The sequence below is a fragment of the Periplaneta americana genome, chromosome 16 (assembly GCF_040183065.1).
Source record: "Periplaneta americana isolate PAMFEO1 chromosome 16, P.americana_PAMFEO1_priV1, whole genome shotgun sequence".
Classification (NCBI taxonomy): Eukaryota; Metazoa; Arthropoda; class Insecta; order Blattodea; family Blattidae; genus Periplaneta; species Periplaneta americana.
The window spans coordinates 109,668,719-109,683,597 of NC_091132.1; the positions used below are offsets into that span (position 1 = coordinate 109,668,719).

The 14,879-nt window shown below is 35.7% G+C and overlaps 1 protein-coding gene across 1 annotated transcript in view; it reads left to right on the forward strand.

Moving 5' to 3' along the window:
* The window catches only part of LOC138691056 (protein Wnt-11b-2-like), a 211,291-nt gene extending 201,392 nt beyond the window's left edge, over positions 1–9,899 (forward strand). Inside the window, exon 7 of the mRNA XM_069812721.1 lies at positions 3,039–9,899. Within this exon, the coding sequence (XP_069668822.1) occupies positions 3,039–3,213 (175 nt within the window). The 3' untranslated portion in view covers positions 3,214–9,899. The remainder of the gene's footprint in view (positions 1–3,038) is intronic.
* Positions 9,900–14,879: the final 4,980 nt, after the last annotated feature.

A 14,879-nucleotide genomic window follows, 5' to 3' on the forward strand; every position in this document is an offset into this window, starting at 1 on the left:
TCCATGAATGTTGTTCGTTAGTGATGGAAATAAATCGTAATAATAATAATAATAATCATAATCATAAATTATGTTTAAAATATCAACTTTGTGTGTATGTGTTGTAGCAGTGCAACTTCAAGTTCAGAAACGTAAACTGTTTTGATGTATAAAATTAATTACTTTTAGCGTGACTTGAAATTTGTTCTTATAGATTCAAAAATATCTTCGCCTCGAGTTCGATACTTTAGTGAAATTAATCTACAAGATCTCCATGAACATTGAAATCTGAATCGACACTCCTTATGAATATAACTAGCTGCGCCGTATCTTTGCGGACGGTACTTTCATCAAGAGCTGCACTAACTCTCATTTTTCATTCTTGCTATCAGTTGTCACTCCACGTTATCTCCCATTTCTGATATGCGCTCTGCAATAATATTACGAGACTAATTTATCCTATATTTAAAATCATTAACATGTTCCGGACATATCTCTTTTGCAACAGCTATGAGACAGTCTTTCACAAATTCTCCGTCAGAGAATAGCTTTGAAGACGTTGCAATAATTTCACAAATTTTATAGCTAGCACGAACCAAGCTTCTTCTACTATTCAATCTTGATTTTAATTCCTCTACAGGCTTTTCACGAGCGGAACTGGGTAACGTTTCTGGTCATAAGCTTCAGCATGTGTTGAATTAAAATGCCTTTTAATATTATGATGGCTTAGGTATCCAATTCCTTCCTACATATTAAGTAATGTGTCTTTCCGTCCTTTAAAATAAAGAAATATCTATCTATCCACTCACTATTGAATCGTCGTTCCATATCCAGACCAGCCGCCAGAGTTGATAAACACACTACGTACAGAACACTGCTACAGCGACTCAAGTTGACCGTACTGATTGTCTTTTGAGCTCTGCTATGTTAGGAAACAGTATTAATCGTTTCACAGTTCGAGAGCGCTGTTCGACATCCCTGGTCTAGTGTTTACCGTATCTGCCTCTGGACTCAACATTTTGTAATACATTTTGTAAGGCATAGTGAACATATGAAAATTCATGTTAAAACACAACAGGAAGAACTCCCGTTCACCTCACGGACTACAGTATCCAACAAGATTTTTCACCCTAGTGCACCTCTTTTTCTTTTGATACTGTCAGAATGTATAACTTACTGTAATTTATTGCCATAAAGATGAGTGAACCATATACTGGTATTTGATATACATAGAAGTGCATTTTACTTAAAATATTATAAAATGTTATGTTTTATTTAACGACGCTCGCAATTGCCGAGGTTATATCAGCGCCGCCGGTGTGCCGGAATTTTGTCCCGCAGGAGTTCTTTTACATGCCAGTAAATCTACTGACATGAGCCTGTCGCATATAAGCACACTTCAATGTCACCTATCTGGCCCGAGATCGAACCCTCAACCTCGGGCATAGAAGGCCAACGCTATACCAACTGAGCCAACCAGGCCTACTATTTTATTTATGTATGTCAAACTGTAATGACTAGTTTTTGTTATTCATAGAAGCGTATTGTATTTATGTATTTTATTTAATTACTTTTCAAAGTTATATGAAGTTTACTGTTTTAAATTCCAGTGCAAATGTTGCTCAATAATGAAAAATTTAGTATACATGAAAACTTTGTGTCATTGACCTGCTAGAAGATTTTTCACCCGATTGTACCTGTACACATGCGAGCACTGCTTCCTAATAGATTCGTAAAGTTATCTCTGTCTCTTTCTTTCCTCTAGAAACATAGTCGCTGTGTCATTTACAGCACCGCGCAGGTTAAAGGAATCTCAGCACTACTTATCATATATCACATCATATAATATTGTATCATATCACATCATATAATATTGTATAGCTCGCGCAAGAAACGATTACCGAAAACCAATGGTGGCGTTGCTGTCTGTTTTGACGCGTGTATGTAGGCACGCCGAGGGGGAAGAGGAGAGAACCGATGGAAGTACTGTCTCTTTCAAGAAGATGAACACATGAGGACATCGCTGTGGAAATAAAGAACGTAGCAAGAGAAAAATTCGAAGCTAATTAAACGCGCAACATATGTTTACGAATGAAATAATGATACCGTGCGATACAAGACACGTATTCACATGCAGTGGAGCAAACTAAAGTCGTAATGTAACTATCGCAACGCAAGACTGATTCTATCGATGTTATTTCTCTTCCGACTGTACTCTTGAATATCATTCAAGTTATCTCGTGACCTTTCCTCTCGCCCGCTCTTCCTTATCGCAGTGTTTAATTCGCATTCCTTCCGTCGGTAATCCGTACTTGCGAGACCTAAATCATATCACATCACATCATATCATATCATATCATATCACATTGTATCGTATCATATCATATCACATCATATCATATCGTATCATATCATATCATATATCATATCACATCGTATCGTATCATATCATATATCATATCATATCTTATAATATATCACATCGTATCGTATCATATCATATCATATCACATCGTATCGTAGCATATATCATATTATCATATATCATATCGTATCACATCACATCGTATCATATATATCATATCATATCATATCACACCATATCGTATCGTATTATATCATATATCATATCATATCACATCTTATCGTATCGTATCGTATCATATCATATCATATCATATCATATATCTGCAGTGCTCGGGAAAAGTGACATAAGTCAGTTTCCACAAACCTTTTTTGATAATTTATTGACAACTTACACTGGTTTATGTCAATTTGATTTTTTTCTGTATGAATTATTGTACTGGGAGACATACTTATGTATTTTTTTCCAAGCGAGCAGATGTTCCGTAAGTTGTCAATAAATTATCAAAAAAGGTTTGTGGAAACTGACTAATGTCACTTTTCCCAAGCACTGTATATATCATATATCATATCATATCATATCATATCATATCATATCATATCATATCATATACTAGAAACTAAACTAATGCTAATATTAATGCCATATTATATTAAATTGTCTCTAACATGAGTTTAACCCGTTCCTGTCGCAGGTCCTGCAATGCCAGTTCCCATGGGTACGACAGCTGTGACGACATGTGCTGTGGCCGGGGGTACAGGACCATCAGCATTGAGAAAGTGGAGCGTTGTCATTGCAAATATCATTGGTGTTGCTACGTGCAGTGCAAGATATGTCGCAGATGGGTGGACACTCACGAGTGTAATTAACACGACACACTGCTGTGAACATTTATGTCTCCAGCTTTATGGAGAGTTGGAAAGCTGAGTGGAAAATCTGCCTTAGTGATTACTGACTAGTTTTAACAACTGCTCAAGAATGCTATTTGAGAGATATATATACTGTTATATGAGAGATACCGATAGCTTTTGATACGCTTTGAAGGTCAGTACATTTTATACAGAACGTTCTCTTATTCGCGAGTCCCTACAGTCCTGGGCGGTTAACACGTCTTCAGAGATCGTAGTCTGTTCGTTCCATGAAAATGAAAACAGAGTTTCAGGATTGACGGAAACATACGGAGAATACTGAAGTTCTTTTTCACCGAAAATGTTCAGTAAGATATCAGTATTCCTTATTTTCAACAGAATTCCACGAACTTTATGTAATTTTTGGTGCAACATTGTTAATGACTGAAGGATATTATGTATGTTCTCAAATGTAGATAATCGGTAAATAACAAGATTGCAATATTAGTTATTAGTTAGTGACTGAGTGGAATTACGGTTACTTGTACAGTTTTAGAAAAAAGCTTTGTCGCACAGATACTTTAGAAGTCCCAGAAAGGAGGCGTGCGCATGATCAGACATACAACGAAACAAAACTAATTTTATTACCTCAACTAGTCCTCTTGTGAACCAGGTCGCTCGTCCTCTGATCATCCTTTCTGGGACTTTGCCTATTTTTTTCATTTTCATTTCATTTATTATATTCCATAGATCTTACATGAGCAATGAAGCTTTAAGATGTGGAACAAGTAAAAATTTACAATATTACAATTGCAATTTTTAAAATTCTTACAATATTTTACCATTTTTACAGCTTTACAATTTTATAATTTTCTACAATTTTTTATAATTTTTTACAATATTTTGGGAAGCTGTAGTGAAATGATGTGAAGCCCGAGGATTTGCCAAAAGATTACCCGGCATTTGCCTTATGTTGGGGAAAACCTCGGTAAAAACCCAACCAGGTAATCAGACCAAAGGGGGTGAAATGAAGTGAGGCTGAGGACTCGCCATAGACCATCCGGCTTCAGTCCCACGGCTGGGGAAACCTCGGAAGAAACCATTCAATGAGACCAAAGGGGAATCCAACTCAAGCCCGAACACAGCTCCGGATCAGCAGCCCAGCGAGTCTGCTTACTGGGCTACATCGATGGCTCTACTAAAGATATAGACATAGCCAGTCAGATTAATTAAATTTAGAAATTCAAACGATTATTCATCAGTTGATCTATAACATATAATACAAAACAAGTTAACTCAATTTAAGGCATAAACAATTCAATCAGTTGTAATATACAGAAATTGATAATACATATCATGCAAACTACTTCAAATTACAAACACAAACAATTCATCAGTAGAGCTACACAGACTACTATTCATCTTAAACGCATATACAATTCATCAGCCAAACTATACAAACATATACAACACATAGTAAACAAATTAATTCAATTTACAAACATATTTTCGTTAAGCTATACAAAATTGTTCAATTCATATGAAGATATAAAGTGTCTATACGACAAAACTTTTTCCTAAGACTGTACAATGTGCATCGTCATTATAAAAAGCAAACTTAAGATAGTAATAATAATAATAATAATAATAATAATAATAATAATAATAATAACAAGAACAATATTAAGATGCTACTCTATATAGTACATTGTTTAAAAACGGCATAATTATGAAATCAATACGCGCTAAACAGAACGTTTTGGAAATAAAAGCAATTGTTTTTAATAATAGGTGAGAATGAAAGGAAGAAAAAATTCCCTAACATTTCTGCATACTTGGGGGTGTTTTCACGCACTACAAAAATCCAATGTTTTCAGCTTAAGTAATAGGCCTATTAATTTATTTTGTCTGAAAGTATCAGTGGTTAATATAACTAGAGTCCTGCATTTGGTTTGCCTCCAAGCCTATAGTTCGGCGACATCAAATGCTGCCTGCTGTTCAGTGAACATACGAAAATAAAACAAAACTAAGCGGTTGGAAATGAGTGCTTCAATAGAACAATTTGGTAACAGGCACGTCATTAGGAAAGAAGAAAAATTTATTTTATTAGAAAGAAGGAAACATTTTTCATTTGAAACACTTAAAATGTTTACAGTCATTGACTGCAATATATAGAGATTCATAAAGACGCACTCATTATTTGTTTTATTTTAAGTTAATGCTAGCATTTATATTTTTTCATTCATTAATTCCAATTAGATCTAAAGTACTTAGTGCGTTTTACTTATTGTAAAATTTTTTTAACGAGTTTGTTTATTGAGTTCAACATTTTTAAGACTTTGATTTTTTTTTACGTCACTAAGAGTAATATCGGTACATAATGTTAACAAAAGCGGTTGTAGGAAGAAATTCGAATGTGCTTTTAAATTACTGTAATATCGTTACATTTGTTGCGAATTTCAAGATATTGTTCTACACAGCTTCACAGCGTGTTTGCATTGCATAGATTATTAATATTGTTTAATTCAGTAAATGTGCTTTTATCTTAGCTCAAGTGGTTTTCTCATTGCATGTGTGGACAAAATGTGATGGCTCCTGAAAATTTTTTAGTTTTATCTATCCCTGGTAAAATTATCTTTTATTTCATATAAGCTGCCTTTAAATAAATACTTTGTTATTATTGTTATTAAATCCAAGTGTTAGTTTGTACATTAGTATTATTCATGTTGTTCACCGACTTAAGGCCCATTCACAATGAATATTAAACATAACCGTAACATAAACACAGAAGTTTGCACCCAGACTACCAAATGGGATCATTCACAATGATTCACATAAGCATTGACATAAACATTACCGTAAGACGTTAACATGAAAGTTTGCAAACTCCAAACTTTCATGCTTAATTATGCTTACTTGATTTGCAAACAGAACACAATCGTGGAGCGCTGAAGTATACGACAGAATGTGAGGAAATGGCGTCGTTGTTATGTTTCCATGGTTACCAAGTATGTTTGCTGTTATGTTTATGTTCCCATCGCGAATAATGGTATGACTTCTTGATTTTACCGTAACGTTTATATTCTTAAGTTAACGCTTACGTTATGTTAATTTTCATTGTGAATGAGCCTTTATAAACACAGGTACACAAATAAACAGAATGATGTAAATACACAGTACGGAGCGTGCGGGAAGACTACTGAACTGCACGTAAACTATTGACTAGTAACTTGTTCTCCTTACAAGCGAAGCTAGTATGATCGATGTACATCTAACTTGCATTCAAAGTAACCAAACGCAGGACTCTAGCTACAACACTAACCAAGCGTCTTTAAAAGCAATGGGTGAGGGCCGGAACTGGGTGGATCCATTGTGCGATGATTGCATCAGTCCTACAGTGACATTCGTGAATCCAATGCTAACAGGCGGGTCGTCCTGCATCAGCTCTAACAGAGCCAGGCTCCATCCCCAGACGAGTACCTGGTAATCCCCAAAGCCCGGAGCGCAACTCCTTACATCCTATATCAGAATCGATGACTCGTACTAAATAACAGATGTAAAGAGGAACTTATGAGTACAGTGAAACTTCCCTTAACGGACACTTCCCAATAGCGGACTCCTCTCAATAGCGGACATTTTAAAATTCCCCTGCAAAATAACATTGGCCCTTATGATAAAATTCTTCCAAATAGCGGACATTCTCAATAACGGTCGCGGACACTGAAATGTATCTCTCAACAACAATTAAAACTTCCAAATAACGGACAGCGTGAAAGAAAAAAAAAGAAAAAGACGGTTTTAAATTAAACGGAATTCTTTGCAACAATCATTATCGTGCATTTGAACGTTCTTGTACTTTATTGAAGGTAAGCAGCACAGTTGTCAGTTGTGATACTGTACGTGAGCAGTCCGTACTTCCTTAGTTTGTCAAGTTGAGTGTTCGGAAGCACAGTCACATTAAAAATGTCACACAAACGTAAACGTTTGTCACTAAAAGAGAAAATGGATATTGTAAAGCATAGTGAGAAGGAGAAATTAAGTGTTCGTAAACTGGCCACAAAGTGTAATGTGGAAAAAACTCAGGTTAGTGAAATTTTGAAAAACAATGATGTTATTTTACACTTAGAATGCAATTCTAGATTTATTTGTGTGAGGTGAAGTGATACAGTGACTGATGTTTATTTCATTTATAAAGCATTTACTGGTACGATTTCTCTCGGGATGAATACTGTAAACAATCTCACAATCTCACTGTCTACTGTACTGTACTGTAAAATATAGTGTTGAATATGTATGAGAAATTTTAATGTACTATATACATACTAACGATTTTCTAAATAGCGGACACTTCTCAATAACGGACATTTAATTTTTCCCCGGCGGTGTCCGCTATTGGGAATTTTCACTGTATTCGTTTATAATGTGCTAAACAGGGACTTCCAAGTAAAGGAATTGAGAACGACAAATTCATAATAGGTGTTCAAAGGGCAAAGAAAAGGGCTGGTTGGCTGGCTGGACTCGGGACGGCTCCGTACACTTAGGCATACTTTATTGTGCGCCCTATGTATGTCCAAGTGCAACAGGTAGTCTGAGTGGCACCAGTGAATTCGATGAAAACAGGTGGGTCATCCTGCCTCAGTCTCTAAAGAGCCAGGCCCAATCCGCATAGAGTAACCCGACAAGCCCCAGAGGCCTGAAGACCCAAGTCCTTCTTACATCAGCATATTCAGTATCGGAAACCCGCACTATCCCCCAAGACTTCATTCTCAGCCTATTTTTATTATTACTGATAACGCTGAACAACAAATTGTTATTTTTTTGTCTTGTTCCGAAATAAAAATAGGTTAATATTACTAATATGTGTGCCCTAAATCTGAATTTAAAATCCAAATTGCCCCATCAAGTACCATTTTCCGGGGAAAATGAATTGAACATTTTATGACAAAACTTGTTTCTTTTTAATTTTTCACTGCTACTGATAAAATTACAACACACTAGGATTCAAAATGCCTCATAATACTTGAAAAATGTATACTGGATACAAAACTGATGTTACCGGTGCATAGTTTAAAACACAACAATAAAAATATGTCATGCGTATAATAAGAAAAATCTCGGAATTTGAACTTACATTTAAATAATTTTCTGAATGGCTTCTGTTTATAACTAGATCCGAGACTGTATTTTACAAGGAACCAACAATAGTCTGCAAGCATGCTGGATGATGATCTTCCTTTACATCGCCCTTCCATTTCAGATATATCTTGATGAAATCTTTCCCCATGCTCGTCGCTTACCGCTCCAAAGTTAGGAGGAAAGAAATCCAAATAAGAATGTAAAACGTATATTTTGAGGGACATATTACACTCCATTTTGTCATATGCAAATTACATGGTTTCCACAACAAGTTCTATGTAGTTGTCTACACTATAATTTCCAAGGAAATTTGAGCAAATGTCTTTGAAAGCGAGCCATGCCATTCTTTCTGTAACGGAAAGTTTTTCCTCAAACAAAGAGTCAGCCATTACTTTGTGAATTTGTGGACCGATGAAAATGCCCTCTTTTAATTTGTCTTCACTCAAACTGGTAAACTTTTTCTTTAAATACTGAAAACCACACCCTTGTTTGTTCATTGCATAGAACTCACTTTGAACCGTTATGAAATTTACTTAATAGAAGGGACCAATACCTGTTTATTTATTAGAAGTACTAAATAACTTGCCAACAACCATAAGAAGCTGGAAATAAGTCATAAACTCATAAAATGCATTAGCTTTTGTTTTGGTTTATACCCCCAACCCGCGCCAGATGTTTCCTGGGGGAGCGCTTATCGAAAAGTGATATCATAGTCTATCTTAAAAAGCTTACGTGATACGAAGAAAAGGGATGCATTTTCGAATTCAGCGCGCATAAAACCATAAGGAACACATTGTTTTAATTCGAAGCAAAATTCTTGTAGTTCAGTGTAATATGAGATGGGAGGTGAGAATGTTGGTGAAATGATAGGACAAGAGAGTACCTCGAGAAACAAACCTCTGCATCATCTACTTTGTCTACCAAAAATTCCATCACGACCTGGTCAGCCAGCGTGCTAGCACTTGAGCCACAGACGCGGCCTAAAAGAAAAGGGCACTATCTCTTTGTGTGGCAGCCTAAATTTGCAGACGTTTAAATGTTGTATTGATTCGAAAAAAATGTTATCTCGATCGACTGCAAAATATCGAACAAAACGTTAGACTAAAGAAAAGCTGCAGTGGAATTTTCATTAGGCCTACGTATTCATTGTACCTATCACATTTCAAAATATTTTTTATTCATTTTACATATCAAATAACCTCAAAAAACAAAACATACTACGTACCTACTCCTTTATTGCCTAATTTAAAATCTGTATTCAAATTTCGGAGTTTCAAAGACATACAAATATAAGTTCGTTTTTCAAATATTAAATGTATATACAAACATCAATTAATTATGACGGAATAATTACATGAAACAATTAAAGAAGGAACTGGACTTTCAGGTAATATCGAATGTGAGTGCAAAGGATATATGATATACATATAACTGCAGCAGATCTGAAGAACGAGAAGAGAATGAGGAAGGCAAAGAAATTAATAATCAGAAGAAGTAATTATGTTAAAGTGATTACTGTACCTAATAATATTTGTATTTGCTGTACAATAAAAATAATTACTTTCCTCACATCCAAATAGCATATAGTGACATAGACACGAGCATTATAAATGGTTACATCAGCGAATAGGGATTATGAAGAATGGACACTTCGCGTCGGTACCTTTGATGTAGCCGGACTGATTTCAATGACCTTCAAGCCAGCTAGAGCGTGAGATTCTGCTTTTTCCCTAGAGTTGGCGCTGACATCACACCAGCTAGCAGTCGACACAGCGGAAGTATAACACATATAATTAATACATCTCGGTACATTATGTACTCAACTAAAATAAATTGGATCCATAAAATAATAAATCCGTCATTAACTGTAATGTCTAGACTCTAGAGTTCCTTCATAATGAGAGTTGAGACGTTGACCCCAACAACAATTAAAATATGTACAGTAATGATTTGATAGCACTGAAAATGGAAAAACAAAACTCTTATGAGAAGTAAACCCATATACCTATAATATATTATATACAAATATTAAAGGAATTTGATACATAATTTTATAATGTATTATATTATTTTATAATATAATTTATTATATCTGAAATATAAAAAATTATTATTACAACTAGTTTGTCACTGAGAAATAACGTAAAGCTGTTAACTTGAATTTATTTGAAGCAAAGCATTACTGTATTATGCAATAAGGTAAGCGATGTTTGGATCCTGTGTCTCAACTTCTTTTTATCCTCTCAGGTCTCAATTCTATTCTCAATTATTATCTTAGCCTATGCTCAATTAACACTAACCTCTAGCACTTGAAAGTAGAACTAAACGCTGGCGCACAGAGAAACAAAACACAGGAAAATTCGCTCAGTGTCCATTCTTTATAATCCCTATTCGCTGGTTACATGAGGCACAGCCGACTTGATGTGCTCGCTTCGCTTCTCCTTTACCGGCCTTGACAATTCATTTTGATTCCTGTATTAAAGCTGTAATCGAGAAAATGAAATTCCCGCCAGATGGCACTGACTCCCAAGGTTCACTGAGGAATGTGTGTATGGTTTCTTGTACGATTATAATTAGTAATATTGCGCTTCTTTCTACTGGTATGTGAGTTTATTGTGATATGATTCAAAATGACGTATTGTTGTGTACTTCGAATAGAAAAAAAGAGTGAAGGAGCAATATCATTCCACGAATTTCCGAGTGACAGGGAAAGATGATTATATTTTGTGACCATAATATTACACGAAATGGAAATATAAAAATTGGAGTTGTATCCTTCGAAGAGGTGGTAAAATTCAAATATTTTATTTTACTTTAGTAGGTTATTTTACGACGCTTTATCAACATCTTAGGCTATTTAGCGTCTGAATGAGATGAAAGTGATAATGCCGGTGAAGTGAGTTCAAGGTCCAACACCGAAAGTTACACAGCATTTGCTCATATTGGGTTGAGGGAAAACCCCGAAAAAAACCTCAACCAGGTAACTTGCCCCGACCGGGAATCGAACCCGGGCCACCTGGTTTCGCGGATAGACGCGCTAACCGTTATTCCACAGGTGTGGACAAAAATTCAAATATCTTGGAGCAACAGTGACAAATATAAATGACACTAGGGAGAAAATTAAACGCAGATAAATAAATATGAGAATGCCTCTTATTATTCGGTTGAGAAGCTTTTGTCGTCTAGTCTGCTGTCAAAAAATCTGAAAGTTAGAATCTATAAAAACAGTTATATTACCGGTTGTTCTGTATGGTTGTGAAACTTGGACTCTCATTTTGAGAGAGGAACAGACATTACGGGTGTTTCAGAATAAGGTTCTTAGAAAAATATTTGAGGCTAAGAGCGATGGAATTAGAGAATGGAGGAAGTTACATAACGCAGAACTGCACGCATTGTATTCTTCACCTGACATAATTAGGAACATTAAATCCAGACGTTTGAGATGGACAGGGCATGTAGTATGTATGGGCGAATTCAGATATGCATATAGAGTGTTATTTGGGAGGCCAGAGGAAATAAGACCTTTGGGTAGGCAGAGACGTAAATGGGAGGATAATATTAAAATGGATTTGAGGGCGGTGGGATATGATGATAGGGCTGGATTAATCTTGAACAGGATAGGGACCAATGGCGGGCTAATGTGAGGGCGGCAATGAACCTCCGTGTTCCTTAAAAGCCATAAGTAAGTAAGGGAAATTGCGAAAATGGCTTAAAGTGATTTCACGCCGAGACTTTGTTCCTAAAGCAACTCCCCATCTTCAGTCGTTTGTAGTTTACATTTCAGGGAAGAAGATTATTCTAACAATGAGAAATTTAGACTATTAAAACCAAATGCTGTGCCAACAATATTCCCTCATTATCCTAGGTATAAAGTGACAGATATCAGAAGACCATGACGAACAGTTACTAAAACTGATCTCCCTCCACCCAAGAAACGCAAATCTTTTAGTAATATTGGTTTTTTACTATTCAAACAAGATGTTCCGAGTGGCTCAGCATCAGTTAATGACATTCCCTTCTTGCCAGTTGAAAATAACCATAAAGCGACGCAAACAGACGTTGTCAACTTTATGGAGCTAAAAAGAAATAATTAACAGATTGCATGTGAAAATTACACAACTTAATCACGTGTTACAAGTGAAGCAAGATGAGATAACGAAAACAACCGAAAAACTCCAACTAATTGAAAGAGATTCGTTGCATAAAGAACAAGAAAATGTATGGAAAGAGGCTGATGAAGGCAGTGTTCATGCAAAATTGATTCTAGATCAGCTGCTTAATCATCGAAAGAGAATACCAAACAAGAATATATTAGAAAATTTGTGTTCACAAATTGAGCCGTTACTGTGTAGATGCCCTCTCTTGCAATGCCAATTTGTGATGAACACTGCCAAAACGGACTTGCTAATATCATTACTGTGAAATTTGTTAGGCCGCTTCTAGATAACATTTCAGCAGCTTTAACTGAAAAGCTTGTTCCTTCGAAGAATGCGGCTTGTAATCCACTGAGTCACAAAATCTTGAAACTATGATTCTTGAATCTGCAATATCAAGTGGAATGTATCAGTGCAGTGAGTGAAATTATAAAACTCAGTACAAGTTTATGGTAAATAATTACCCAAGTGATTACTTTGAAACACCGCAGTTTAGCCTAGGGGTGCTACTCTGCGAATGAACTACAAAATTACGCCTGTCATCATGTTACTTAAACTGAACAGGTTACTATGTGGTACCTTCCCTGCTTTTAAACTCACGCTTTTACCATAATTAACAGAACTAAACATAATATTACTTATTATTGTCTTATTTATTATTTATAAGTATTATTATTACTCTTTAATCATTTATTTTAATTCATATTGAGTATTTCTTCTGTGGACACCAGAGCTTGGCAGACAGCGCCTCGTGGTGGAATTGAGAAATTATCCAATTTCAAGAAAATATTACTATTGTCAAGGCCGTATACAAAAAAGCGAAGGGAACATCAAGTCGGCCGTGCATGAGATAAGATTCGCTGAGGTAAGTATATTCAAGCACGGCCGACTTGATGCTCGCTTCGCGAAGGGAGCATCAAGTCGGCCGTGATTGAAGACGCAATCATGGATAAATATATAATAGGATGCGAAACTGCGGTCAGCACCATCTGGATTTGGGGGTTTGAAATAAGGTGATCAGCGCCCAACGTCGTAGGTGGTGAATATTAGAACTACGTGTTGGGTACATTACCGAGAGTTCTCTATTTATCCGTTCGAGATATTGCTGTACGGGAGAGTCGAAGATGAAGATGGCGGACTGAAACTTGCTAATAAGTGAACATAAAGTGATACTTGTGTGTATAAGCAGTGTATGTTAAACAGTGATGTTTATGGACGTTGTAAAAATAGTGTTGTTGAATGTATTGTATAGTAATATAATAAATTGAACCATTTAAGTAGTTCTTGCAGACTTTTCCATACCCAAAGAATACAATCCCAATTATCTAACCATTTGCTTTATTGTTTGTCTCTGTCTGGTTATATTGTAATCGGGTAGTGTAAAACACATCGTCTCTTTTATCTTCCTGTCGGCTCCGGTAAGAATTTCCAGTAGAATATGCTGTGAGGAATAAAACCGTAAATGTTTTATTTTAAATTACGTTAGTTTCGAATATCGATGAGGGTGGGAGGGAATACTTTCTGCACAGTTTAACATTTTCGTCACCAGCTGCGCTGCTAAATGCATGGAGTAATTACTCTTTTCGCTACTTGGTGCGCTGCTAGATGTAATAACGCCCCTCACAGAAATAGATGGCAGCAAGATCAATTTCTACAACAGCGCCTCTAGTATGTGTTACGGGAAACTCATTAAGTTTCGCATCCTATTTTGTTTTGACAGCTGGACATGAACAATATTTGTGCATCATTATTTGAATTTACACTAAAATATGAAAAGGCAGAAAACATATTTGTTTTGGAACTTTATCAATAAATTGCTGAATGTGAAAATATATATATATATATATATATATATATATATATATATATATATTTATCCATGACGCAGTACTTTAAGCCAGTGTTCAGATTCTTAGCAAAACGTGAACTTTTGAAAAAGTGTGTGCATGGCAGTACTCAGAACCCGAATGAGAATGTGAACAGTGTCATATGGTGTAGACTCCACAAAACCGTGTTTGTAGGAATAAAAACCTTATATATTTGGAGTATATGATGGTGTTGCCACATTCAACGAAGGAAACTTGGCTAGATGTGGTGCATTAGTGAAACTTCACATGATAAATTCTGCTGATGAGCATGACAAGGAACGTTTAAGGAATTCAGAAAAAACTCAGAATGAACTTGAGAAGAGTGCAGGAAGCAGAGAAGAGCAACAAAAAGAAGACTAGAAGATGAGCAGGTGACCAACAACTTCAACGCTCCGTTTCTGTAAGTTTGTTTTTTCTTACAAAATGAAGCTTTTCTCAGCTTCTATTAAACATAGGACTTTCAGATTTTCAGAGCACGTTTCCACAAGCCTTATCCTTAATTTAACATGAGATTTTCAATAAATCTAAA